A 27623-nucleotide genomic window follows, 5' to 3' on the forward strand; every position below is an offset into this window, starting at 1 on the left:
GTCGTCCCCTATGCTTAAGACGTAGGATCTATAGTATGCTATGTGCCGCACCTGAAGTGTGCCTTGCCATGAGTCAGTCAAGGGGTACAAGAGTGATCCAAGAATGGATCACAGGACAGCGGTCAAAGTTATCCTTAGTAACTAGTGGACTAAGGAATTTTCTCGATTATGGAGGTGCTAAAAGAGTTCGTCGTAAAGGGTGACGCCGATGCAAACTTTGACACTAATCCAGATTATTCTGAGTAGTAAACTGGATTCGTATAGTAGAACAGTTATTTGGAATAAGCTCCAAATAGAACGTGGTAGCTACATCTAGGAGATGACATAGAGATTTGTAAAGCACACACGGATCTGAAAGGTTCAGACCCGTTGACTAAAACCTCTCTCACAAGCAACATGATCAAACCTAGAACTCATTGAGTGTTAATCACATAGTGATGTGAGCTAGACTACTGACTCTAGTAAACTCTTGGGTGTTAGTCACATGGCGATGTGACCTGTGAGTGTTAATCACATGGCGATGTGAACTAGATTATTGACTCTAGTGCAAGTGGGAGACTGTGGGAAATATGCCCTAGAGGCAATAATAAATTGATTATTATTATATTTCTTTGTTCATGATAATCGTTTATTATCCATGCTATAATTGTATTGATAGGAAACTCAGATACATGTGTGGATACATAGACAACACCATGTCCCTAGTAAGCCTCTAGTTGACTAGCTCGTTGATCAATAGATGGTTACGGTTTCCTGACCATGGACATTGAATGTCATTGATAACGAGATCACATCATTAGGAGAATGATGTGATGGACAAGACCCAATCGTAAGCCTAGCACAAAGATCGTGTAGTTCGTATGCTAAAGCTTTTCTAATGTCAAGTATCATTTCCTTAGACCATGAGATTGTGCAACTCCCGGATACCGTAGGAATGCTTTGGGTGTATCAAACGTCACAACGTAACTGGGTGACTATAAAGGTGCATTACAGGTATCTCCGAAAGTGTCTGTTGGGTTGGCACGAATCGAGACTGGGATTTGTCACTCCGTGTAAGCGGAGAGGTATCTCTGGGCCCACTCGGTAGGACATCATCATATGCGCAATGTGACCAAGGATTTGATCATGGGATGATGTGTTACGGAACGAGTAAAGAGACTTGCCGGTAACGAGATTGAACAAGGTATACGGATACCGACGATCGAATCTCGGGCAAGTACAATACCGCTAGACAAAGGGAATTGAATACGGGATTGATTGAGTCCTTGACATCGTGGTTCATCCGATGAGATCATCGTGGAACATGTGGGAGCCAACATGGGTATCCAGATCCCGCTGTTGGTTATTGACCGGAGAACGTCTCGGTCATGTCTGCATGTCTCCCGAACCCGTAGGCTCTACACACTTAAGGTTCGATGACGCTAGGGTTATAGAGGAAGCTTGTATGTGGTTACCGAATGTTGTTCGGAGTCCCGGATGAGATCCCGGACGTCACGAGGAGTTCCGGAATGGTCCAGAGGTAAAGATTTATATATAGGAAGTCCTGTTTCGGCCATCGGGACAAGTTTCGGGGTCATCGGTATTGTACCGGGACCACCGGAAGGGTCCCGGGGGCCCACCGGGTGGGGCCACCTACCCCGGGGGCCACATGGGCTGTAGGGGGTGCGCCTTGGCCTACATGGGCCAAGGGCACCAGCCCCAAGAGGCCCATGCGCCTGGGGAAACCCTAAAGGAAGAGTCCCAGCAGGGGAAGGCACCTCCTAGGTGCCTTGGGGGCGGGGGGAGGACTCCTCCCCTGGCCGCCGCCCCCTTGGAGATTGGATCTCCTAGGGGCTGGCGCACCCCCCCCTTGGGATCCCTATATATAGTGGGGTAGGAGGGCCTCTCAAACACACCTTATGCCTTTGGTGCAGCCCCTCCCTCTCTCCCAAGTTCTTCTCCTCTCCCGTGGTGCTTGGGGAAGCCCTGCAGGATTGCCACGCTCCTCCACCACCACCATGCCGTTGTGCTGCTGTTGGATGGAGTCTTCCTCAACCTCTCCCTCTCTCCTTGCTGGATCAAGGCATGGGAGACGTCACCGGGCTGTACGTGTGTTGAACGCGGAGGTGCCGTCCGTTCGGCACTAGGATCATCGGTGATTTGAATCACGACGAGTACGACTCCATCAACCCCGTTCACTTGAACGCTTCCGCTTAGCGATCTACAAGGGTATGTAGATGCACTCTCCTTACCCTCGTTGCTAGTCTCTCCATAGATAGATCTTGGTGATACGTAAGAAAATTTTGAATTTCTGCTACGTTACCCAACATGTGGGGGGGGGGGTGAGCCTTTAGGTTCTCAATATGTCGAAATTTTCATCTATTCGGTGTTCAAAAGGGAAACTCAGTTGCCTCGTCCGTATGGGAATGTGTTGACCATGGGAGATGCTAAGGGGAAATCGATTGCATGGCCATCTGCTATGGTAATAATCTAGAGCACTTGGTTTCTTTTCTTTTGTGCTAATCGCTCACCTATTAAGTAATGATTATTGTTGCAGATCAAAGATCCCAAGAAGACAACTAATGTGCCAGGAGGTGCAGGTACTATGATATACATCAAATTTACATGTCAATTAAATAAACACATTGTTTTTGAACTTACACATACTAGGCAACTACAATATATACAATCATAACATGTTATTTTTATTTGTCCTGTAACTAAAATTAATGTGCCTAAGTCTGTTTCTGCCCACTTATCTGTCCTAAAGGCCATTCATGTATTGCAATAGTTGTTAATCTCCATATTTATGCACACATTTTTCTGTCCAGCCCTTGGTACTGTTGGGTTTCGTAGTAATTTCAAAAAAATTCCTACGCACACGCAAGATCATGGTGATGCATAGCAACGAGAGGGGAGAGTGTTGTCTACCTACCCACGCAGACCGACTGCGGAAGCGTTGACACAACGTAGAGGAAGTAGTCGTACGTCTTCACGATCCAACCGATCAAGCACCGAAACTACGGCGCCTCCGAGTTCGAGCACACGTTCAGCTCGATGACGATCTCCGGACTCCGATCCAGCAAAGTGTCGGGGAAGAGTTCCGTCAGCACGACGGCGTGGTGACGATCTTGATGCACTACAGCAGTAGGGCTTCGCCTAAACTCCGCTACAGTATTATCGAGGAATATGGTGGCTGGGGGCACCGCACACGGCTAAGGAATAGATCACGTGGATCAACTTGTGTGTTTCTGGGGTGCCTCTGCCTCAGTATATAAAGGAGCCAAGGGGGAGGGGGCCGCCGGCCAGGAGGAGGGCGCAGGAGGAGTCCTACTCCTCCCGGGAGTAGGACTCCCCCCCAATCCTAGTTGGACTAGGATTCCCCGAGGGGGAAAGAGAGAGAGGGGGGCCGGCCACCTCTCCTAGTCCTAATAGGACTAGGGGAGGGGGGAGGCGTGCGGCCACCTTGGGCTGCCCCTTTCTCCTTTCCACTAAAGCCCATTAAGGCCCATATGGCTCCCGGGGGGTTCCGGTAACCTCCCTGTACTCCGGTAAAATCCCGATTTCACCCGGAACACTTCCGATGTCCAAATATAGGCTTCCAATATATCAATCTTTACGTCTCGACCATTTCGAGACTCCTCGTCATGTCCGTGATCACATCCGGGACTCCGAACAACCTTCGGTACATCAAAATGCATAAACTCATAATACAACTATCATCGTAACCTTAAGCGTGCGGACCCTACGGGTTCGAGAACAATGTAGACATGACCGAGACACGTCTCCGGTCAATAACCAATAGCAGGACCTGGATGCCCATATTGGCTCCTACATATTCTACGAAGATCTTTATCGGTCAGACCGCATAACAACATACGTTGTTCCCTTTGTCATCGGTATGTTACTTGCCCGAGATTCGATCGTCGGTATCCAATACCTAGTTCAATCTCGTTACCGGCAAGTCTCTTTACTCGTTCTGTAATACATCATCCCGCAACTAACTCATTAGTTGCAATTCTTGCAAGGCTTATGTGATGTGCATTACCGAGAGGGCCCAAAGATACCTCTCCGACAATCGGAGTGACAAAACCTAATCTCGAAATACGCCAACCCAACATGTACCTTTGGAGACACCTGTAGTACTCCTTTATAATCACCCAGTTACGTTGTGACGTTTGGTAGTACCCAAAGCGTTCCTCCGGTAAACGGGAGTTGCATAATCTCATAGTTACAGGAACATGTATAAGTCATGAAGAAAGCAATAGCAACATACTAAACGATCGGGTGCTAAGCTAATGGAATGGGTCATGTCAATCAGATCATTCTCTTAATGATGTGATCCCGTTAATCAAATAACAACTCATTGTTCATGGTTAGGAAACATAACCATCTTTGATTAACGAGCTAGTCAAGTAGAGGCATACTAGTGACACTTTGTTTGTCTATGTATTCACACATGTATTATGTTTCCGGTTAATACAATTCTAGCATGAATAATAAACATTTATCATGATTATAAGGAAATAAATAATAACTTTATTATTGCCTCTAGGGCATATTTCCTTCAGTCTCCCACTTGCACTAGAGTCAATAATCTAGATTACACCGTAATGATTCTAACACCCATGGAGCCTTGGTGCTGATCATGTTTTGCTCGTGGAAGAGGCTTAGTCAACGGGTCTGCAACATTCAGATCCGTATGTATCTTGCAAATCTCTTTGTCTCCCACCTGGACTAGATCCCGGATGGAATTGAAGCGTCTCTTGATGTGCTTGGTTCTCTTGTGAAATCTGGATTCCTTTGCCAAGGCAATTGCACCAGTATTGTCACAAAAGATTTTCATTGGACCCGATGCACTAGGTATGACACCTAGATCGGATATGAACTCCTTCATCCAGACTCCTTCGTTCGCTGCTTCCGAAGCAGCTATGTACTCCGCTTCACATGTAGATCCCGCTACAACGCTTTGCTTAGAACTGCACCAACTGACAGCTCCACCGTTTAATGTAAACACGTATCCGGTTTGCGATTTAGAATCGTCCGGATCAGTGTCAAAGCTTGCATCAACGTAACCTTTTACGATGAGCTCTTTGTCACCTCCATATACGAGAAACATATCCTTAGTCCTTTTCAGGTATTTCAGGATGTTCTTGACCGCTGTCCAGTGATCCACTCCTGGATTACTTTGGTACCTCCCTGCTAGACTTATAGCAAGGCACACATCGGGTCTGGTACACAGCATTGCATACATGATAGATCCTATGGCTGATGCATAGGGAACATCTTTCATATTCTCTCTATCTTCTGCAGTGGTCGGGCATTGAGTCTTACTCAACTTCACACCTTGTAACACAGGCAAGAATCCTTTCTTTGATTGATCCATTTTGAACTTCTTCAAAATTTTGTCAAGGTATGTTGTTTGTGAAAGTCCAATTAAGCGTCTTGATCTATCTCTATAGATCTTTATGCCTAATATGTAAGCAGCTTCACCGAGGTCTTTCATTGAAAAACTCTTATTCAAGTATCCCTTTATGCTATCCAGAAATCCTATATCATTTCCAATTAGTAATATGTCATCCACATATAATATCAGAAATGCTACAGAGCTCCCACTCACTTTCTTGTAAATACAGGCTTCTCCGAAAGTCTGTATAAAACCAAATGCTTTGATCACACTATCAAAGCGTTTATTCCAACTCCGAGAGGCTTGCACCAGTCCATAAATGGATCGCTGGAGCTTGCACACTTTGTTAGCTCCTTTTGGATCGACAAAACCTTCTGGTTGCATCATATACAACTCTTCTTCCAGAAATCCATTCAGGAATGCAGTTTTGACATCCATTTGCCAAATTTCATAATCATAAAATGCGGCAATTGCTAACATGATTCGGACAGACTTAAGCATCGCTACGGGTGAGAAGGTCTCATCGTAGTCAATCCCTTGAACTTGCCGAAAACCATTCGCGACAAGTCGAGCTTTGTAGACAGTAATATTACCGTCAGCGTCAGTCTTCTTCTTGAGGATCCATTTATTCTCAATTGCTTGCCGATCATTGGGCAAGTCAACCAAAGTCCATACTTTGTTCTCATACATGGATCCCATCTCAGATTTCATGGCTTCAAGCCACTTTGCGGAATCTGGGCTCACCATCGCTTCTTCATAGTTCGTAGGTTCATCATGATCTAGTAGCATGACCTCCAGAACAGGATTACCGTACCACTCTGGCGCGGATCTCACTCTGGTTGATCTACGAGGTTCAGTAGTATCTTGATCTGAAGTTTCATGATCATTATCATTAGCTTCCTCACTAACTGGTGTAGGTGTCACTGGAACAGTTTTCTGTGATGTACTACTTTCCAGTAAGGGAGCAGGTACAGTTACCTCGTCAAGTTCTACTTTCCTCCCACTCACTTCTTTCGAGAGAAACTCCTTCTCTAGAACGTTTCCGAATTTAGCAACAAAAGTCTTGCCTTCGGATCTGTGATAGAAGGTGTATCCAATAGTTTCCTTTGGATATCCTATGAAGACACATTTCTCCGATTTGGGTTCGAGCTTATCAGGTTGAAGCTTTTTCACATAAGCATCGCAGCCCCAAACTTTAAGAAACGACAATTTTGGTTTCTTACCAAACCACAGTTCATAAGGCGTCGTCTTAACGGATTTTGATGGTGCCCTATTTAACGTGAATGCGGCCGTCTCTAGAGCGTATCCCCAAAACGATAGCGGTAAATCAGTAAGAGACATCATAGATCGCACCATATCTAGTAAAGTGCGATTACGACGTTCGGACATACCATTACGCTATGGTGTTCCGGGTGGCGTGAGTTGCGAAACTATTCCACAATTTTTCAAATGTACACCAAACTAGTAACTCAAATATTCTCCTCCACGATCAGATCATAGAAACTTTATTTTCTTGTTACGATGATTTTCAACTTCACTCTGAAATTCCTTGAACTTTTCAAATGTTTCAGACTTATGTTTCATTAAGTAGATATACCCATATCTGCTTAAATCATCTGTGAAGGTGAGAAAATAACGATATCCGCCACGAGCCTCAATATTCATCGGACCACATACATCTGTATGTATGATTTCCAACAAATCTGTTGCTCTCTCTATAGTACCGGAGAACGGCGTTTTGGTCATCTTGCCCATGAGGCACGGTTCGCAAGTACCAAGTGATTCATAATCAAGTGGTTCCAAAAGTCCATCAGAATGGAGTTTCTTCATGCGCTTTACACTGATATGACCTAAACGACAGTGCCACAAATAAGTTGCACTTTCATTATCAACTCTGCATCTTTTGGCTTCAACATTATGAATATGTGTGTTACTACTATCGAGATCCAACAAGAATAGACCACTCTTCAAGGGTGCATGACCATAAAAGATATTACTCATATAAATAGAACAACCATTATTCTCTGATTTAAATGAATAACCGTCTCGCATCAAACAAGATCCAGATATAATGTTCATGCTTAACGCTGGCACCAAATAACAATTATTTAGGTCTAATACTAATCCCGAAGGTAGATGTAGAGGTAGTGTGCCGACTGCGATCACATCGACTTTGGAACCGTTTCCCACGCGCATCGTCGCCTCGTCCTTAACCAATCTTCGCTTGATCCGTAGTCCCTGTTTCGAGATGCAAATATTAGCAACAGAACCAGTATCAAATACCCAGGTGCTACTGCGAGCATTAGTAAGGTACACATCAATAACATGTATATCACATATACCTTTGTTCACCTTGTCATCCTTCTTATCCGCCAAATACTTGGGGCAGTTCCGCTTCCAGTGACCAGTCTGCTTGCAATAGAAACACTCAGTTTCAGGCTTAGGTCCAGGATTGGGTTTCTTCTCTTGAGCAGCAACTTGCTTGCCGTTCTTTTTGAAGTTCCCCTTCTTCTTCCCTTTGCCCTTTTTCTTGAAACTAGTGGTCTTGTTGACCATCAACACTTGATGCTCCTTCTTGATTTCTACCTCCGCAGCTTTCAGCATCACGAAGAGCTCGGGAATAGTCTTGTTCATCCCTTGCATATTATAGTTCATCACGAAGCTCTTGTAGCTTGGTGTCAGTGATTGAAGAATTCTGTCAATGACGCTATCATCTGGAAGATGGACTCCCAATTGAATCAAGTGATTATTATACCCAGACATTTTGAGTATATGCTCACTGACAGAACTGTTCTCCTCCATCTTGCAGCTATAGAACTTATTGGAGACTTCATATCTCTCAATCCGGGCATTTGCTTGAAATATTAACTTCAACTCCTGAAACATCTCATATGCTCCATGACGTTCAAAACGTCGTTGAAGTCCCGATTCTAAGCCGTAAAGCATGGTACACTGAACTATCGAGTAGTCATCAGCTTTGCTATGCCAGACGTTCATAACATCCGGCGTTGCTCCTGCAGCAGGCCTGGCACCCAGCGGTGCTTCCAGGATGTAATTCTTCTGTGCAGCAATGAGGATAATCCTCAAGTTACGGACCCAGTCCGTGTAATTGCTACCATCATCTTTCAACTTTGCTTTCTCAAGGAACGCATTAAAATTCAACGGAACAACAGCACGAGCCATCTATCCACAATCAAACATAAACAAGCAAGATACTAATCAGGTACTAAGTTTCATGATAAATTTAAGTTCAGTTAATCAAGTTAATTAAAGAACTCCCACTTAGATAGACATCCCTCTAATCCTCTAAGTGATTACGTGATCCAAATCAACTAAACCATAACCGATCATCACGTGAGATGGAGTAGTTTTCAATGGTGAACATCGTTATGTTGATCATATCTACTATATGATTCACGCTCGACCTTTCGGTCTCTGTGTTCCGAGGCCATATCTGTATATGCTTGGCTCGTCAAGTATAACCTGAGTATTCCGCGTGTGCAACTGTTTTGCACCCGTTGTATTTGAACGTAGAACCTATCACACCCGATCATCACATGGTGTCTCAGCACGAAGAACTTTCGCAACGGTGCATACTCAGGGAGAACACTTCTTGATAATTTAGTGAGAGATCATCTTATAATGCTACCATCAATCAAAGCAAGATAAGATGCATAAAAGGATAAACATCACATGCAATCAATATAAGTGATATGATATGGCCATCATCATCTTGTGCTTGTGATCTCCATCTCTGAAGCACTGTCGTGATCACCATCGTCACCGGCGTGACACCTTGATCTCCAAGCATCGTTGTCGTCTCGCCAAGCTTATGCTTCCACGACTATCACTACCGCTTAGTAATAAAGTAAAGCATTACATCGCGATTTCATTGCATACAATAAAACGACAACCACAAGGCTCCTGCCAGTTGCCGATAACTCGGTTACAAAACATGATCATCTCATACAATAAAATTCAGCATCATGTCTTGACCATATCACATCACAACATGCCCTGCAAAAACAAGTTAGACGTCCTCTACTTTGTTGTTGCAAGTTTTACGTGGCTGCTACGGGCTTAAGCAAGAACCAATCTCACCTACGCATCAAAACCACAACGATAGTTTGTCAAATAGACTCCGTTTTAACCTTCGCAAGGACCAGGCGTAGCCATACTCGGTTCAACTAAAGTTGGAGAGACAGTCGCCCGCAAGCCACCTATGTGCAAAGCACGTCGGGGAAACCGGTCTCGCGTAAGCGTACGCGTAAGGTTGGTCCAGGTCGTCTCGTCCAACAATGCCGCCGAACCAAAGTATGACATGCTGGTAGGCAGTATGACTTATATCGCCCACAACTCACTTGTGTTCTACTTGTGCATATAACATCAACATAAATAACCTAGGCTCTGATGCCACTGTTGGGTTTCGTAGTAATTTCAAAAAATTTCCTACGCACACGCAAGATCATGGTGATGCATAGCAACGAGAGGGGAGAGTGTTGTCTACGTACCCACGCAGACCGACTGCGGAAGCGTTCACACAACGTAGAGGAAGTAGTCGTACGTCTTCACGATCCAACCGATCAAACACCGAAACTACGGCGCCTCCGAGTTCGAGCACACGTTCAGCTCGATGACGATCCCCGAACTCCGATCCAGCAAAGTGTCGGGGAAGAGTTCCGTCAGCACGACGGCGTGGTGACGATCTTGATGCACTACAGCAGCAGGGCTTCGCCTAAACTCCGCTACAGTATTATCGAGGAATATGGTGGCTGGGGGCACCGCACACGGCTAAGGAATAGATCACGTGGATCAACTTGTGTGTTTCTGGGGTGCCTCTGCCTCAGTATATAAAGGAGCCAAGGGGGAGGGGGCCGCCGGCCAGGAGGAGGGCGCAGGAGGAGTCCTACTCCTCACGGGAGTAGGACTCCCCCCAATCCTAGTTGGACTAGGATTCCCCAAGGGGGAAAAAAGAGAGGGGGGCCGGCCACCTCTCCTAGTCCTAATAGGACTAGGGGAGGGGGGAGGCGCGCGGCCACCTTGGGCTGCCCCTTTCTCCTTTCCACTAAAGCCCATTAAGGCCCATATGGCTCCCGGGGGGTTCCGGTAACCTCCCGGTACTCCGGTAAAATCCCGATTTCACCCGGAACACTTCCGATGTCCAAATATAGGCTTCCAATATATCAATCTTTATGTCTCGACCATTTCGAGACTCCTCGTCATGTCCGTGATCACATCCCGGACTCCGAACAACCTTCGGTACATCAAAATGCATAAACTCATAATACAACTATCATCGTAACCTTAAGCGTGCGGACCCTACGGGTTCGAGAACAATGTAGACATGACCGAGACACGTCTCCGGTCAATAACCAATAGCGGGACCTGGATGCCCATATTGGCTCCTACATATTCTACAAAGATCTTTATCGGTCAGACCGCATAACAACATACGTTGTTCCCTTTGTCATCGGTATGTTACTTGCCCGAGATTCGATCGTCGGTATCCAATACCTAGTTCAATCTCGTTACCGGCAAGTCTCTTTACTCGTTCTGTAATACATCATCCCGCAACTAACTCATTAGTTGCAATGCTTGCAAGGCTTATGTGATGTGCATTACCGAGAGGGCCCAGAGATACCTCTCCGACAATCGGAGTGACAAAACCTAATCTCGAAATACGCCAACCCAACATGTACCTTTGGAGACACCTGTAGTACTCCTTTATAATCACCCAGTTACGTTGTGACGTTTGGTAGTACCCAAAGCGTTCCTCCGGTAAACGGGAGTTGCATAATCTCATAGTTACAGGAACATGTATAAGTCATGAAGAAAGCAATAGCAACATACTAAACGATCGGGTGCTAAGCTAATGGAATGGGTCATGTCAATCAGATCATTCTCTTAATGATGTGATCCTGTTAATCAAATAACAACTCATTGTTCATGGTTAGGAAACATAACCATCTTTGATTAACGAGCTAGTCAAGTAGAGGCATACTAGTGACACTTTGTTTGTCTATGTATTCACACATGTATTATGTTTCCGGTTAATACAATTCTAGCATGAATAATAAACATTTATCATGATTATAAGGAAATAAATAATAACTTTATTATTGCCTCTAGGGCATATTTCCTTCAGGTACTTCTCCCACCTTGGAGAAATTTAACAAGTAAATCTGCAGCTAGTTGTCAATCTCCATATTTATGTGCACCTTTTTTTTGTTTATAGCTCCATTTTTATCCATACAAAATAGTAGATACAACTAGCGTGTTTAAACTCTTGGACAACTAAGTATTTAGTAATCTGGAAACTAAGCATATTCAACATGGCAACTAAATACTATACAGAGGGGGCACTTCTATTTTCTGGAACTAATCACTTGCAATGTTTGTAATTAGATAGTTGCACCTTAGTATATGAATAACACTTTCTTCCTTCGCAAGTGCATAGTTTGAAGGGACTATTGTAGATTTTTCAAGGGTCTCAAGTATTTCAAAACCTTACCAAGGTTGTTCCTGCATTGAACTGCACTTCTCAGAATACATTTATATATACTGCAGCTCTGCTCATCAAGCTTTGTTTTCTTTTGCTGAGCCTATCTTTAGCTGCTCTCATTCAGGTCATAGTAATAGTCCTTCTCAGGCTCTTCATGTTATCCAAAATGCCAGCGCTGTTGGCTTTGTACTTTATGCTATACTATCTTCCTGATCTGAATGAAATTATCACCGGAATTATACACTAGGCATGCATAGTGCCAATGTACTAGTAATGATAGTACAGTAATGCCATTATCACTGTTCAAGAGCTTTGAACAACTTTTGGGTTGATTACACTTCCTTAACAATTTCGTATGGAATATTTTCAGGTACTTAAGCACCTAGCATTGGATGTGAGGAGGACTTGGAGTATCATGGAACATACATGGCTGTTCGCAGTATTTTGGAAGCCAACTACAATCATGTCTGAATCTTATGTGTGTTTTGGACCATTTGGTGCTTCAAGTGTTTTGGAGTACAAATATTGTGCTCATGGATGTGACTTGTGTGCTCTGAACTAGTGTTTGAATTATTTCAGACCAACAAATAGTGGCCCTTTTTATGTGACTTGTGTGTTCTGGATGGTTAAACTATATAGTTACCATATATATGTGACAGGTTATGGATGTGACTTCTGGTCGTGTTTGTGAGCCCGTGTCAATATATATGCCTGTTTGTGAACCTATATATATGCGTGTTTGTGAAGCTATTATCATTGTTGTCCAATGTGTCCATCTTGATGCTGTTTGTGGATTGCATTTGAGTGTAATTATGAAATTCTTTGTTTGGCTGTGCACTACTTTCCCAATAATTTATCTTTTGGTAAACAGATTGTTACAGAGCAACTGTCGACCATGCTTACTAGCTACATAGACAGAAAAAGTGCCAGCAAACATACATACTTAGAAGGACAGACTATGTGTCGGCCAAGATATATACATATATAGACAACATAAGTGTCGGCAAATCTGTAAATCTACCCAAGAAGAATATGTGTCAGGATAGGTATGCATCTAGAAGAACAACCTATGTGTCGACAAAAGTAGGGTGTAAGTACACACACTAACTGTCGGCGTACCTAGGGTGTGTGCCAGCATACCATCTATCGGGGTAGGTGGGGTGTATGTGCACAAGTAAACTGTCGGCGTAGGTAGGGTGTATATCGACTAAAAAAGTGTCGGCAAGTGAACTTCTGTCGGCTATGCCTTTCCCCACAGCAATTCCTCCGACTCTGTACTCTTTTGTCAGCATATGTGTTAGCGACAGCTTAAGTGTTGGCAAAGACACCCTATGCCAACAGATTGTTGTGTCGCCAAAACTTGACCGTGGTGTAGTGGGTCCGCACGCTTAAGGTTTCGATGCCAGTTATATTATGAGTTTATGAGTTTTGATACTGGAGGACAAGGCAAGGAAGGAAGGGAGAGAGGAGAGGGGGGGCGTCGTCCCTCCCTCCTTGTCCTCCAGTATGTGTACCTTTGTCGGTCTACAAGGGTACGTAGATCACACTCTCCCCTCTCGTTGCTATGCATCACCATGATCTTGCGTGTGCGTAGGAATTTTTTTGAAATTACTACGTTCCCTAACAAACACCCCCTCCAGCAAGATTCGGCACAGGAGGATGGCGAAGCCAGCCCTCACGAGAGAGCGGCAGACAGAGAGGTTGAGGATGATCATTATATGCCTCCCTCCAAAGACGAGGCAAGCCTCGACGACGACGAATTCGTCGTGCCATCAGATCCTGCCGAACAAGAGCGTTTTAAACGCAGGCTTATAGCCACGGCAAGCAGCCTCAAGAAAAAGCAGCAACAGCTTAGAGCTGATCAAGATTTGCTAGCTGACAGATGGACTGAAGTCCTTGCGGCCGAAGAGTATGAACTCGAACGCCCCTCCAAGAGTTACCCAAAGCGTAGGCCGCTACCCCGATCAGAGGAGGAAGCACCTACATCATCAGCGCACGACATGGCCTCTCGGCCACCTCGCGGCCGCGACAGAGAGGCCTCTCGGCCCTCCACTCAAGCCATGCCCCGGCGCCGTTCAAAGACTAAGGCACGGGAAAATGCGCCAGACCTGCGAGACATACTGGAGGACAAGGCAAGGCAAACAAGATCGATCTACGGATCGCGCGGGCGCCCCACGGCACGTGACGGTGATCATCACTCCGGATACAATAAATCCGGCCGGGCCGAACACAATAGACAAAGCTCCTTTGAGCCGCGTCGTGATATAACCCAATACAAAGGCGCCGCACACCCACTGTGCTTCACGGATGAAGTAATGGATCATAAAATCCCTGAGGGTTTCAAACCTGTAAACATCGAATCATACGATGGCACAACAGATCCTGCGGTATGGATCGAGGATTATCTCCTTCATATCCACATGGCCCGTGGCGATGATCTACACGCCATCAAATACCTCCCGCTCAAACTTAAGGGACCGGCCCGGCATTGGCTTAACAGCTTGCCAGCAGATTCAATCGGTTCTTGGGAGGACCTGGAAGCCGCATTCATTGACAATTTCCAGGGCACCTATGTGCGACCACCGGACGCCGATGACCTAAGCCACATAATTCAGCAGCCAGAGGAATCGGCCAGGCAATTCTGGACACGGTTCCTAACAAAGAAAAACCAAATAGTCGACTGTCCGGATGCAGAGGCCCTAACAGCCTTCAAACATAATATCCGTGATGAGTGGCTTGCCAGGCACCTTGGACAGGAAAAGCCGAAATCTATGGCAGCCCTCACGACACTCATGACCCGCTTTTGCGCGGGAGAAGACAGCTGGCTAGCTCACAGCAACAACTTAACCAAGAACCTTGGTAATTCGGATACCAAGGAAAAAAGTGGCAGGACGCATCGGAACAAGCAAAAGCGCCGCGTTAGCAGCGACAGCAACGAGGACACGGCAGTTAATGCCGGATTCAGAGGCTACAAATCCGGTCAGCGGAAAAAGCCATTCAAAAAGAATACTCAGGGCCCGTCCAGTTTGGACCGAATACTCGACCGCTTGTGCCAGATACATGGCACCCCCGAAAAGCCAGCCAATCACACCAACAGGGACTGTTGGGTGTTCAAGCAGGCAGGCAAGTTAAATGCCGAAAACAGAGACAAGGGGCTGGGTAGCGACGACGAGGAAGAGCCCAGGCCGCCGAACAACAGTGGACAGAAGGGTTTCCCCCCGCAAGTGCGGACGGTGAACATGATATACGCAACCCACATCCCCAAGAGGGAGCGGAAGCGCGCGTTACGGGACGTATATGCGATGGAGCCAGTCGCCCCAAAGTTCAACCCATGGTCCTCCTGTCCGATCACCTTTGATCGAAGGGACCACCCCACTAGCATCCGTCATGGCGGCTTCGCCGCATTGGTGCTAGACCCAATTATTGACGGATTTCATCTCACAAGAGTCCTTATGGACGGCGGCAACAGCCTAAACCTGCTTTACCAGGATACTGTGCGGAAGATGGGCATAGATCCCTCGAGGATTAAGCCCACCAAAACGACCTTTAAAGGCGTTATACCAGGTGTAGAGGCCAACTGCACAGGCTCACTCACACTTGAAGTGGTCTTCGGATCTCCGAATAATTTCCGAAGCGAGGAGTTAATCTTCGACATAGTCCCGTTCCGCAGTGGCTATCACGCACTGCTCGGGCGAACCGCATTTGCAAAGTTCAATGCGGTACCGCACTATGCATATCTAAAGCTCAAGATGCCAGGCCCTCGAGGAGTAATCACGGTCAATGGAAACACCGAACGCTCCCTTCGATCGGAGGAGCACACGGCAGCCCTCGCAGCGGAAGTACAAAGCAGCCTCTTTAGGCAATTCTCCAGTCCGGCCGCTAAAAAGACGGACACTGCCAAGCGCGCCCGGAGTAACCTACAACAAGACCGCCTGGCACGTTCTGAGCAGGCGTAGCAATGCGGTCCCAACCCTTGCCCTCGCGACATAGCGAAACCAGTGCTTCGCGTACATAACTACGCTCTTGAAATACCATGGGCGCAGGGGAAGGGGCACCATCACGACACGCCCAAAACACGACCTAAACCGTACTAGGGGCTGCCGAATTCTTTTTTTTAATTTTTTCTTACTTTCAGGACTCCATACTTCGGACGACCTGTTCGGCAATTCAACTGCCGCACAAACGATGCAAGATCCAGGAAAGCAGACAAGCCATGCCGCATTATGGAACTCCCAGGTGGTCTCTATTACGAGCAGTATACCTGATTTGCATATAATTCCGCAGCCTGCCCCTGGACAGGACATGTTAAATAGTCCAACCTTTTGCCTATCACACTGTTTGTATCGTTCTGCTTTGATCACAGCCTTTATATAAACAATGCATACCTTTTGTCTATTTTCTGCATTACTCTCTTTTATATATGTTCATTAATGACATGTTGCACCCGTACACTATGGTACGACAAATATGCTAGGGGCTTCAGTACCCCTCAATATGGTGTGAGAAGTCCGTACACTTTCACAAGTGCGGCACCCCGAACTTATAGCACTATATGCATCGGCTCTGAATCATGATTTGGGTCAATAGTTGGGTTTGCCCGGCTCCTATGTTTTGGTGCCTTACGTTCCGCTATATCGGCTAAGGTAGCACTAGGAGAACCACTGCGATTGTGCCCCAGTTGAGCTGGGCTGAGCACCTCAGTGGAGAAAGCTAAAACTGACTGTCATGATAAGGCGAGAGACCGGTCGCTGTTCGAGAGGTTTTTCGAGTCCCTAAAGACTTATGCCGCTTCGAGCGAGGAGCCGGCTTTGTCCGGCCAAGGCGTGGATAGCGCCCCGAACTCGGTCTTCCGATCTAGGGGCTTCGCCGAAATTTAAAATTATAGAGTTCTATGGCTAAGTGAGAGTGTTCAAGCATTATAGTCCGATTGCCTTGTTCGTTGTGCTGAGCGCCTCCCTCGAAGGACCCAATCATGGGAAAAAGAGCGCTCAGGTTTATCCCGAATACCCCAGCACTAGTGGCATGGGGGCAGAAGCCGACGACTGGCCATCTCTCAATATTTGATAAACGGCCGCACAAAAAGTAATATTTTAAATTCAAAAAGCATTGCTTAGCGCATATGAACAAGTTTTCAGCGCACAGGACAATACGAGCGAGTTCATTCAAAAATTACATCCCTGGTACATTCATCCGCCATAAGGCGGGCACCCGCCAGAACATCCTTATAATAGTTCTCGGGCTTGCGATGCTCCTTCCTCGGCGGCAGCCCGTCCCTCACAAGCTTCTCACCGTCCAGCTTACCCCAGTGCACTTTTGCACGGGCAAGGGCCCTGCGGGCACCTTCGATATAGACAGAGCGCTTGATGACCTCGAACCTTGGACAGGCCTCCACCAGCCGCCGCACCAGTCCAAAGTAGCTCCCAGGCAAGGCCTCTCCAGGCCACAGCCAAACTATGAAGCCCTTCATGGCCTGTTCGGCCGCCTTGTGGAGCTCGACCAGCTGCTTCAGCTGGTCGCTCAAGGGCACAGGGTGTCCGGCCTCAGCGTACTGAGACCAGAACACCTTCTCTGTCGAGCTGCCTTCCTCGGCTCGGTAGAATGCGGCGGCATCGGATACGCTACGGGGAAGATCTGCGAATGCCCCTGGAGAGCTCCGGATTCGGGTAAGTAACAAGTAGTTTACTTTTATATGTCTGCTTTGCATAAAGAATGCCTTACCCGCTGCTATCTTTTTCACCGCATCCAATTCCTGGATGGTCTTCTGGGATTCGGCCTTGGCAGACTTAGCAGTCTCAACGGCCGCCGCGAGCTCGGACGCCTGCGTCTTCGAGTCATGCTCCAAACTCTCAAGTTTTTTCATGAGAGCCTGCAGCTCTCGCCGCACCTCGCCGACCTGCGCCTCAAATTTCTCTCGCTCGGTGCGCTCCGTGGCCGCTTTTGTCTCGGCCTCGGACAGCGCCTGCTTGAGGGTCGCCACCTCAGTTGCGGCCCCTACAATAAGCACCATAATCCTGTCATTTTTTGCAATTGCATCTTTTTTATATTTTTCTATAAGGTATCCCCTACCTTCTTTCTCCTCGAGCTGCCATTTGGCAAGACCGAGCTCTTGCTCGGTCCGCTCAAGGCCCTGCTTCAGGGCACCCACCTCCGCAGTCAGTGCGGCGGTGGCCAGCAGCGAAGCCTACACGCGCATATTGACTCTTTTATTGTTAGACTCCTGCGAAATTTATTAGATCCTCTATTCGGCTTTTCTTTCCGAACGCCAAACAGAGCATCAGGGGCTACTGTCTATGCGGTAATATTTTTACATATTTTCACTTACCTCGAAGCCTGTTAGAAGGCTAGCACAAGCTTCAGTCAGTCCGCTCTTGGCGGACTGAACCTTCTGGATCACCGTACTCATGATAGTACGGTGCTCCTCGTCGATGGAGGCGCCCTTAAGCACCTCCAGTAGATTGTCCGGCGCCTCTGGTTGGACGGAGGCCGCCGGCTCGGTAGGCGTACTCCTCTTAGAAGGAGGTCGCCTGCCGCAGTCCGGAACCGTTGAGGATTTTGGCGCGGTGTCCGGCGCAAAGCCAGACTTGGAGCCCTGGGGGGTCTTGTCCCCTTTACTCCCGGAGTCCGGGAAGTCGCCTCTCGGCTCTTCCAGGACCACCTCCTCTTGGTCCGCAACTTGCTGCGACGCCACTTCGGCGTCATCCGCGGTGTGGGGGGAGGCAGCGGGCGGAACTGAATTCACGTCCGATGAATCCAGGGAGCCGCTCGACGACTCGTCGAGCCCGGCCTTGGGCGGGCTACATGATTATATTCGACATTAGGGAAAGCTGTGCAACAAAGGAATGCCATGAGTTACTCTGGTATCCGAATACTTACGATTCCGCCGGGCGCTTGGCCCTTTGCGGCCACTCCTCTTCGCCCTCGTTGGCGTCGGTGGAGTAGTCCGGAGGGAGGGCCTTCCCTCTCTTGGACCCTTCGGCCTCCCCAGTTGGGGCGGCCTTCCTCTTCTTTCCTCCCCCCACTGGAGGGGGAGAGGTTTCTTCTTCCTCCTCCTCGTCTTCACGGGAGGAGTGCGTCTCGGATTCGTCGGATAATGAATCCGACACCACCAGACGCCGGGCACTCTTTCGAGTCCCCGTGGCCTTCTTCTTGGCCTTCTTCTCCGGCACCACATAAGGTGCCGGAACCAGCAGCTTCGCTAAGCGAGCATTGGCTGGGTCTTCGGGCAAAGGAGCCGGACAGTAAATCGGTCCGGACTTCACCTGCCAAGCCTGTCAAAGGAAGGAGGGAGTTTAGATCCCGCATAGAGTCAAACTATGAAAAAACTAACATCCTGTAAAAGGAGAAAATAGCTTACCTCGCCAGCAGGACGCTGCGAGCTGAATCCGCGATCCTCGGAAGCAGATGCGGGGGCCTCGGCGCCTTTGGTTAGCACCTTCCAGACATCTTCGTACGTCGTGTCGAAAAGCCTGTTAAGGGTTTGGTGCTGCGCCGGGTCGAACTCCCACAGATTAAAGTCCCGTGCTTGACACGGAAGGATCCGGCGGACGAGCATAACCTGGACTACGTTGACGAGCTTGAGCTGCTTGTTCACCAGGGACTGGATGCATGTCTGCAGTCCAGTCACCTCTCCTTCGTCGCCCCACGACAGGCCTGTCTCCTTCCAGGACGTGAGCCGCGTAGGGGGTCCGGATTGGAACTCAGGGGCCGCGATTCACTTCGGATCGCGTGGCTCGGTGATGTAAAACCACCCGGACTGCCACCCCTTCAGAGTCTCCACAAAGGAGCCCTCGAGCCATAGGACGTTGGCTATCTTGCCCGCCATGGCGCCTCCGCACTCCGCATGGTTGCCGCGCACCACCTTTGGCTTGACATTGAAGGTCTAGAGCCAGAGGCCGAAATGAGGGCGGATGCAGAGGAAAGCCTCGCACATGATGATAAATGCCGATATGTTGAGGACAAAGTTCGGGGCCAGATCGTGGAAATCTAGGCCATAGTAGAACATGAGCCCCCGGACAAATGGGTGGAGAGGAAAGCCCAGTCCACGGAGGAAACGGGGAAGAAATACTACCCTCTCATGGGGCCTAGGGGTGGGAAGGAGCTGCCCCTTTTCAGGAAGCCGGTGCGCCATGTCTTTGGACAAGTATCCGGCCTTCCTCAGTTTTTTGACATGGCCCTCCGTGACGGAGGAGACTATCCACTTGCCTCCCGCTCCGGACATTGCTGGAGAAGGTTGAGGTGGGAAGTGCGGACTTGGGCGCTGGAGCTCGAGTGCGCGGAAGGTGGATAGGCAAAGGAGGAAGAAGGCGTAGGTAAAAAGGTGGATCCTTATCCCCTTATATGGGCGGATGCGGCTATGCGTCCCCACCAGCCCGATAAAACTCGCCTGCCTCCCAAGCGCCGTGATAAATGGCGCGGTTGGGTTACCCACGTCCGTATTGATGAGAATCCCGTAAATGGGGGGGACACGACCTCTGCTTTGACAAGACGTGCCAAGGAAACCGCCTCGCAAAACGCGCTGGGGTGGGGAAGTAAAAACGATTCAGATAAAAGCTTGGCCGCAGTGTGATGTCACGCTGTGGGATACGTCAGCAGATTAGATTTGTGTTAATATTATTCTCTCTATGGCAATATGTGGAAACTTATTTTGCAGAGCCGGACACTATCCTTAGTGTTTACAATCTTTTATGAAGAACTTGGAGGAGGAACCCGCCTTGCAATGCCGAAGACAATCTGCGCGCCGGACTCGTCGTCATTGAAGCCTGGTTCAGGGGCTACTGAGGGAGTCCTGGATTGGGGGGTGTCCGGGTAGCCGGACTATGACCTTTGGCCGGACTCCTGGACTATGAAGATACAAGATTGAAGACTTCGTCCGGTGTCCGGATGGGACTTTCCTTGGCGTGGAAGGCAAGCTCGGCGATGCGGATATTCAGATCTCCTACCATTGTAACCGACTTTGTGTAACCCTAACCCTCTCCGGTGTCTATATAAACCGGAGGGTTCTAGTCCATAGGACAACTTCAAAATACAACAATCATACCATAGACTAGCTTCTAGGGTTTAGCCTCCTTGATCTCATGGTAGATCTACTCTTGTACTACCCATATCATCAATATTAATCAAGCAGGACGTAGGGTTTTACCTCCATCAAGAGGGCCCGAACCTGGGTAAAAATATTGTGTCCCTTGTTTCCTGTTACCATCCGCCTAGACGTACAGTTCGGAACCCTCTACCCGAGATCCGCCGGTTTTGACATTGACAAGGATTCTGCAGGTCCCATCGTCTTTGTGCGCTAGAGTGCTCAAGGCACGATATTTCAGAGATGACTCGATCCTCACGGCCACTGCAACCTCATCCATCTCCTATATCTTTCGCAGCATATTACATGGAAGAGATTTGTTGAGGGAAGGCCTGATATGGCGCATTGGTGACGGATCTTCAGTGAACATACACCATGAAAATTGGATTCCGAGAGCGGGATGTATGCGTCCGTTGGGGCAGGTTTTTGTACCAGGTTTGACCAAGGTAGCTGACCTTCTCACTCCAGATGGACGAAGATGGGACAGTAACAAACTGCATGAAATGTTCTCTGACGATGACGTGAGCGACATCAAGCAAATCGCCGTTGGGGGCCCGGGTACTGAGGATTATCCGGCCTGGAACTACACAAAAAATGGTGAGTTTACTGTGCGGTCTGCTTATCACCTTCGGAATGCGAGGTCCGGACGGCCGGAGTCCTCTAATTCCGTTTTGAAACATAAAGGTTACTTAGCATTATGGAAAACATCTGCTCCAGCCAAAGCCAAGATTCATATGTAGAGGATGATTCGTAATGGTCTCGCGGTGGGGTCTGAGCTTCATCGACGGAGGATAAAACCCGGTGTTTTTTATGTGGCGTGTGGGCGGGAGGAGACGGTGCTGCACCGCTTCTGGATGTGTCAACACTTTGCACGGTTCTGGCAGCTTATGCATTCGGAAAAGGGAGTCTCGGTGGCGATCCCACCGAGTCCGATCGACTCCCAGAGTGCACTAGCGAGCTGGCTGCTCGGGTGGCTTGGAGAAGCAGTCGATGAGGAGAAGGCGGCCATGATCCAGGCTGTGTACGGCCTGTGGTTGGCTCGCAAAGAGGCAAGGGAGGGACAGCAGATTTCTCCACCACATGAAATCATAGAGAAGGTAGCAGCACATATGAAGGAATGGAAGGAGGCTCACACTCGTGACCTGCGCCAAACGATGCCGCAAATCAAACAGAAGTGGCGACCACCGGACATTGGGTGGCTGAAGTTGAACTCTGACGGGGCAGTCGTGAAGGTGAGGAGTACGGGAGGAGCTGGAGCGGTAATCAGAGATCATGATGAGGCATTCCGGGCGGGGCTTTGTCACTTTTTAAGGGATGTAGCCGACCCTGAAGCGGTGGAGATATTGACCTGCAAACGAGCACTTGAGGTGGCGAGGGAAATCAACGCTGAGAAGATACATGTCGAGCTGGACTCCCAGAGTGTGGTTCGGAAGTTAAATGATCGCCAGAAGGAGCTGTCGTCTGCTGGTCTGTGGATACAAGAGATTAAGTCAATGCTAGCGTCGTTTTCTGACTTTAAAGTTTCGTGGGCTCGTCGTTCTACTAATGTTGCCGCACATAAGTTAGCAAGAGTCGGTGTTGGTGATGAACTTTGTAAGGTGTGGTTGGGGCTTACCCCGGATTGTGTTCTTGATGTAATTTCGGATGAGATTCCGAACGCATACGATTAAATAAAGCGGCAATATTATCCCTAAAAAGAAAAATCCAGTTTGGTACACGAACCCAACTTAACTTATGATGATTGGGCCAGTCGGTCGTGCCTACCGCACCGCACCGCACCGCATCGCTGCTGGCTCCAGCTCACACCAAGAAAAAAGAAAAAAAAAAGAGTGTTCCTTCCTTCAATTGCTGGCTCTGGCGCTACCTGTCAGCCGTCCCAGCAGAGCAGAGCAGCCATCCCCTCCCCTCGACGCGCCGCCATCCGTCTGTTCCTCTCCGCCATGAACAACCTACTAACCGTAAGTCGTTTCATCTCTCTCAGCCCTTCCCTTCCATTCCTCCTTTCATCTCTTCACGCTCCAGATCTTGGCTAGGAAGGCCTTCAAATTCCTCTTTTCGCAGCGCAGCTAAGAAACCCTTCTTCTCAATTTAGTTTAGTCTCTTCTCTTCGCGGCTTTAATTCAATTTGCGCTTATTACCAACCGCTCCAGTCTCAAATTTAATTGTCATTCACTCTTTCTTACGTACTTAAGTTCAAAACAACGCATGATCATCATCACATTAGCTTAGCTGCAGCTAGCTAAAATACTTTCTCTGTTTTTCGCAGTTTAATACTACATAGTACATACATACTACTCTGCTACCAACACAAATAAGCTGCTTCATAATCGAATGCTCTTTCTTTATTGGCCAACAATCCTCCTGTTACTGTACTTTTGGCTGTGATGTCAGATCCAATAATTCATAACATTTTCCCAAGTTTGAAAGCTTTCACATGTACATACATACAGACAGACATGACACTAGTTACAAACAACCCGCCATCATAATTTATCTACATTCATAGTTTTGAATTCATAACTTCAGAGTTGGTCTTATTTTGGCCTCATGGATGGTCGCTGTCAGTCATGTTTGCTTTCACATGCACATGCACTCTGTGTTACAACCGATCCGCAACTAGGACGCACTTGATCCATCTCTTCTGCTAGTACCGACATAGTATAAGCTTAATTAATGCTCTTCTCTTTTGGTTGGGACTAGTAGTTACAATGATGTCAATGCTTTATTTCTGCAACAACCCGGTTTAGTTTCGTTCCAGCTGATGGTGAAAGTAGCTACTAGCACAATTGGCTACAATGTCGTCAGATCCAACAAGAATTCATAACAATAAAGCCAGACTTCACCTAAACACTTCAGATTTTGCAGGATTCCTCGAGAGATGGGGGGGATCTTGAGATGGGAATGCATCACCCCGATGCCTCTGATAATTTACAAGCCTTCTTGAAGAAGGTGCCCTTCTCTTATGCTTACCTAGGATAGGATAGGAAACTCTCTGCTAGTCTCTCATGTTACTTCTCCATTAGTTTTTCCACTTCAGATTAATTAATGATAGGCATGATGCTTTCGTACACAAAACAGGTTGATGGGATCGACAGCCTGATAGCTAAGCTCACGAGCCTCCTGACCAAGCTCCAGGTCCGCTCGTCAATTCATTCATCATCTCCCATTCTAGCTAGCTAGTTTCCTTATTTCTGCCTCTGCTTCTTATATAGTATAGTATGTTGATTCTCATAGTAATGATGCAAGTTTCATGGTGTGCCTTTAATTTGCTTGCAGTCTGCCAACGAGGAATCAAAAGCAGTCACAAAAGCAAGCGCCATGAAAGGTGACAACAAAACTCGCTCGTGTGCTTTACTTAGCACAACACCAAAACCTCATCATCTTAGACAGAGTTGAAAATCCCGCTCTACTTGTAATCACGCACAACATGCATTTTTGTAGCAATCAAGCAGCGAATGGAGAAAGACATTGACCAAGTCGGCAAAATTGCTCGTATGGCGAAAACAAAAGTTGATGAACTGGACAAAGATGTATGTTTTCACCTGACCTTGCTCGTCTCTCTCTGTTATTCTTCTTTGATTCCTAGCTGTATCTGCATCTGCATGTGCACAAATTAAAAGATGGACATGCTGCTTATGGCTTGCTGTTGCAGAACTTATCTAACAGGAAGAAACCTGGATGCGAGGAGGACTCTGCGGTTGATCGATCAAGGGAACAGACTACTGGGTAAATTCCATTTACTGTCAATTTGTCTCTCTTGCCTGCATGAATTAGCCCTTGTTCGCTGTGCTCACTGATTTCTCTCTACAGAGCAGTGAAAAAGAAACTGAAGAAACGGATGGACGATTTTCAGGTATTGTTTTCCTCTAACTTGAATGTCCAAATTGACTACATGTATGTGATGACCTTCCTCTTCTGTCTGTGAATGAATAAATGTTCCCTCTAATGCCTAATAGAGTAGTAATATGTATATACAAACAAAAAAGTTAAAACTAGTCCATATTTCTACTTACTACTACTTGGGCTATTTGATTTGATATGCCCTCATATATAGAGCAGCAGCAGGGAGAAACTACTCTGCTTTCCCATGTCTATGACCCATCCAGGTTACAATCCAGCTATATGAATTCTCAACATCTAGCTCTTCACAAGCGGTGCAAGCGGCTTCGTTGATGCTTATATGTTCTAAAAAGTAAAAAAAAAGAAACATACTACTGAACTATATTTTTTGCAAATTGTCCTCCTTTCAACTTGCAGCAGTAACTTTACAAGAATGTTTATTAGCCATTATGGTAGATTATTGATACTATGCAATCAGCCTGATGTCTCTCAAGATGGAATAATATAATGCAATCTTGCAACTATGTGAGTGATATGGCGTTGTTACCCCCCTGATGCAGGTGTTGAGAGAATCAATCCGGCAGGAGTACCGGGAAGTCGTTGAAAGAAGGGTATTCACTGTAACTGGTAATCGCCCTGATGAAGAGGTATAGTTGTAACTTTTTTTTTTCTATGGTTAAATTTGTGCTTTTTTCTTTCTATCCCTTCATCTTACAGTGTGTTACCCTCTGATGTTACTTTGGAACCTGCAGACAATTGACGATTTAATCGAGACAGGGAGAAGCGAGCAGATTTTCAAAGATGCGGTTCAGCAGCAGGGGAGAGGCCAGGTAGGTATATGAGGTCATGATTTGGACACTTGTGAAATCTCATGAGGATAATTTCCCAAGCATGAGTCTTGCAGGTATTGGAGACTGTTGCTGAGATACAGGAGCGGCATGATGCTGTAAGAGATCTAGAGAGGAAGCTTCTGGAGTTGCAGCAGGTTATACTATTTTCATTTGCATAATAAGCTCTTGTACAAAAAAAAAATTATAGTAGTTGACACCCACCATGCATATGTGAATAGATATTCCTGGATATGGCGGTGTTGGTTGAGGCTCAAGGAGACATGCTCAACCACATAGAGACACATGTAAGACGACCAAGACTTGTGAAATCAGTTTATATTTTCTTTCTAAATAGACCTAAACCGATTTCATAAATAAAGCAAGCAAAGCTAACCACCATTTTGTTTGTTTGTTGCAAGGTTTCAAATGCTACCAACCACATACAGCAAGGCGTGGGTGCTCTCCAGAAGGCAAAGACGCTTCAGAAGAACTCGAGAAAGTGGATGTGCTACGCCATCATCCTTCTGCTGGTGGTAGTGGCTATCGTCGTGCTCGGGGTGATCCAGCCATGGAAGAAGAAGTAACCCTTGAGCCACGACCTGCCAACATCTCGGCGCGGCGGCATATATACATATATACTGTTTTTTTTTTTCTGTGTGTGCATTTTGTCTGTGTAGTTCAGTGACCGAGTGATTCACACTCTTGTATCTATCGCTGCTGTACTGTACGGCTGGCTATGTTCACCCAACCCAACCAAGCCCATATTGTTTGCCCAATATCTCTAGTCCTATAAAAGACTCAGTTGGTGATGATTGTGTGCCTGTCATCCGTCATTTCTGACCATCAGATCTGCATCTAACGACTGTGATGTAAAAGCTGTGGCATTTTTTGCAGCAAGACCCCACTTCTGTGCTCCAATTTGCAGAAGCCCCTTAGTATCTTGAAACCAACCACATCCCTCCCCCACCTCATAAAAAAGCCACAAGAAATATATTTTAAGTGAAACCTAATACGAGTATATTTTAAGTGATATATATATATATATATATATAAACCAAAATTAGATTGTTTTTCTTTCAAGTTTGTGAACATGCATTATTCTACTTTGGATCCGTTGCAACGCACGGGCACATTGCTAGTCATACAGTATACTGGAGGCTATTCCTTTTTTTGTTTGTTTTTTTGACAAGTTGAGATTGCTGCTATTGGTTTGTGTTTGGTTGGTGTGCTCCCAACTATTTTTATTTTTAGCGGTGAAATCACAGAAATGTTTGTGCATCCATCCTAGCTTGTTCCTGAATCGGTTTACTGCGGTTATGTTGTGCACCATGTTGTATATAAGAATGTTGTTGCTGTTTGCTGCTTGTTCTTGTAGTGCACTATATATGACCTCATTCGTTGATCGATACTCTGTTCTTGGTAGTCCTAGCTTGTTTTTTTTTATCGATACTCTGTTCTTGTACAACAGAGCCAGCAGTAACAGTAACAGGGACAGGGGAAGGAAGAAATACTGCAGCTTCACTTACCCAGAATGCCCACAAAAACGCTGAAACGTACAAACACCTTTTTTGGTCGAAACAGCCTATGAATTTTGGTTGAAACACATCGAGCCTAAATTTGCAGGATGCAAATAAAATAAAATCATGCAATATTCTAATGTTTTTTTTTACGGAACTGTACATAGCACTCAACTATAATTGTGTGGATTCAAGCAAAAATGCCCACCCCTGTATTTACCAAAACACACAAACTATTGTTTCACTAGACAAGAATCAGCCAGCCAATGAAGTTCCAAGAATAAGCCGAAAGTTGCATAGTACATGTGGAATGACAGTAGAATGAATGAATTATCACAATATGGCATGGCATGCAGACGGCTGCGAGTTTACAAAACAATACTCAAATGACAACACTCCTCCGATGAAGTTTTTTTTTTCGAAACGGAGGCAAATGATTTGCCTCATCCATTAATTAAGCAGAAGAGAATTG

At 46.8% G+C, this 27623-nt stretch overlaps 2 protein-coding genes across 2 annotated transcripts; both read left to right on the forward strand.

Annotated features, from left to right (window-relative positions):
* The first annotated feature begins 21707 nt into the window (after nt 1–21707).
* Nucleotides 21708–22634, forward strand: LOC147967253 (uncharacterized). Its single transcript, XM_087531077.1, has one exon. The coding sequence runs from the start codon at nt 21708–21710 to the stop codon at nt 22632–22634; it is 927 nt and encodes a 308-aa protein (XP_087387203.1).
* A 205-nt stretch (nt 22635–22839) lies between these two features.
* Nucleotides 22840–26443, forward strand: LOC125528038 (syntaxin-132-like). The gene is made up of 12 exons (XM_087527541.1): nt 22840–22922; nt 23830–23913; nt 24043–24099; nt 24241–24289; nt 24406–24494; nt 24617–24690; nt 24775–24817; nt 25365–25451; nt 25557–25634; nt 25709–25789; nt 25874–25939; nt 26054–26443. Exons 1-12 carry the CDS (start codon nt 22905–22907, stop codon nt 26216–26218), a joined length of 891 nt encoding a protein of 296 aa, XP_087383667.1. The 5' UTR covers nt 22840–22904; the 3' UTR covers nt 26219–26443.
* Nucleotides 26444–27623: the final 1180 nt, after the last annotated feature.

This window comes from Triticum urartu, chromosome 6A (genome assembly GCF_056163025.1).
Source record: "Triticum urartu cultivar PI428250 chromosome 6A, HENAU_Tu73, whole genome shotgun sequence".
Classification (NCBI taxonomy): domain Eukaryota; kingdom Viridiplantae; phylum Streptophyta; class Magnoliopsida; order Poales; family Poaceae; genus Triticum; species Triticum urartu.

What these genes read in the sequence shown, in the direction of transcription:
- LOC147967253 (XM_087531077.1), top strand. Translation starts at nt 21,708, where the DNA reads ATGATTCGTAATGGTCTCGCGGTGGGGTCTGAGCTTCATCGACGGAGG.
- LOC125528038 (XM_087527541.1), top strand. An exon ending in TTGATGAACTGGACAAAGAT is followed by an intron (nt 24,495 to 24,616) that starts GTATGTTTTCAC and finishes TTGCTGTTGCAG; the next exon opens with AACTTATCTAACAGGAAGAA. An exon ending in TCAAGGGAACAGACTACTGG is followed by an intron (nt 24,691 to 24,774) that starts GTAAATTCCATT and finishes TTCTCTCTACAG; the next exon opens with AGCAGTGAAAAAGAAACTGA.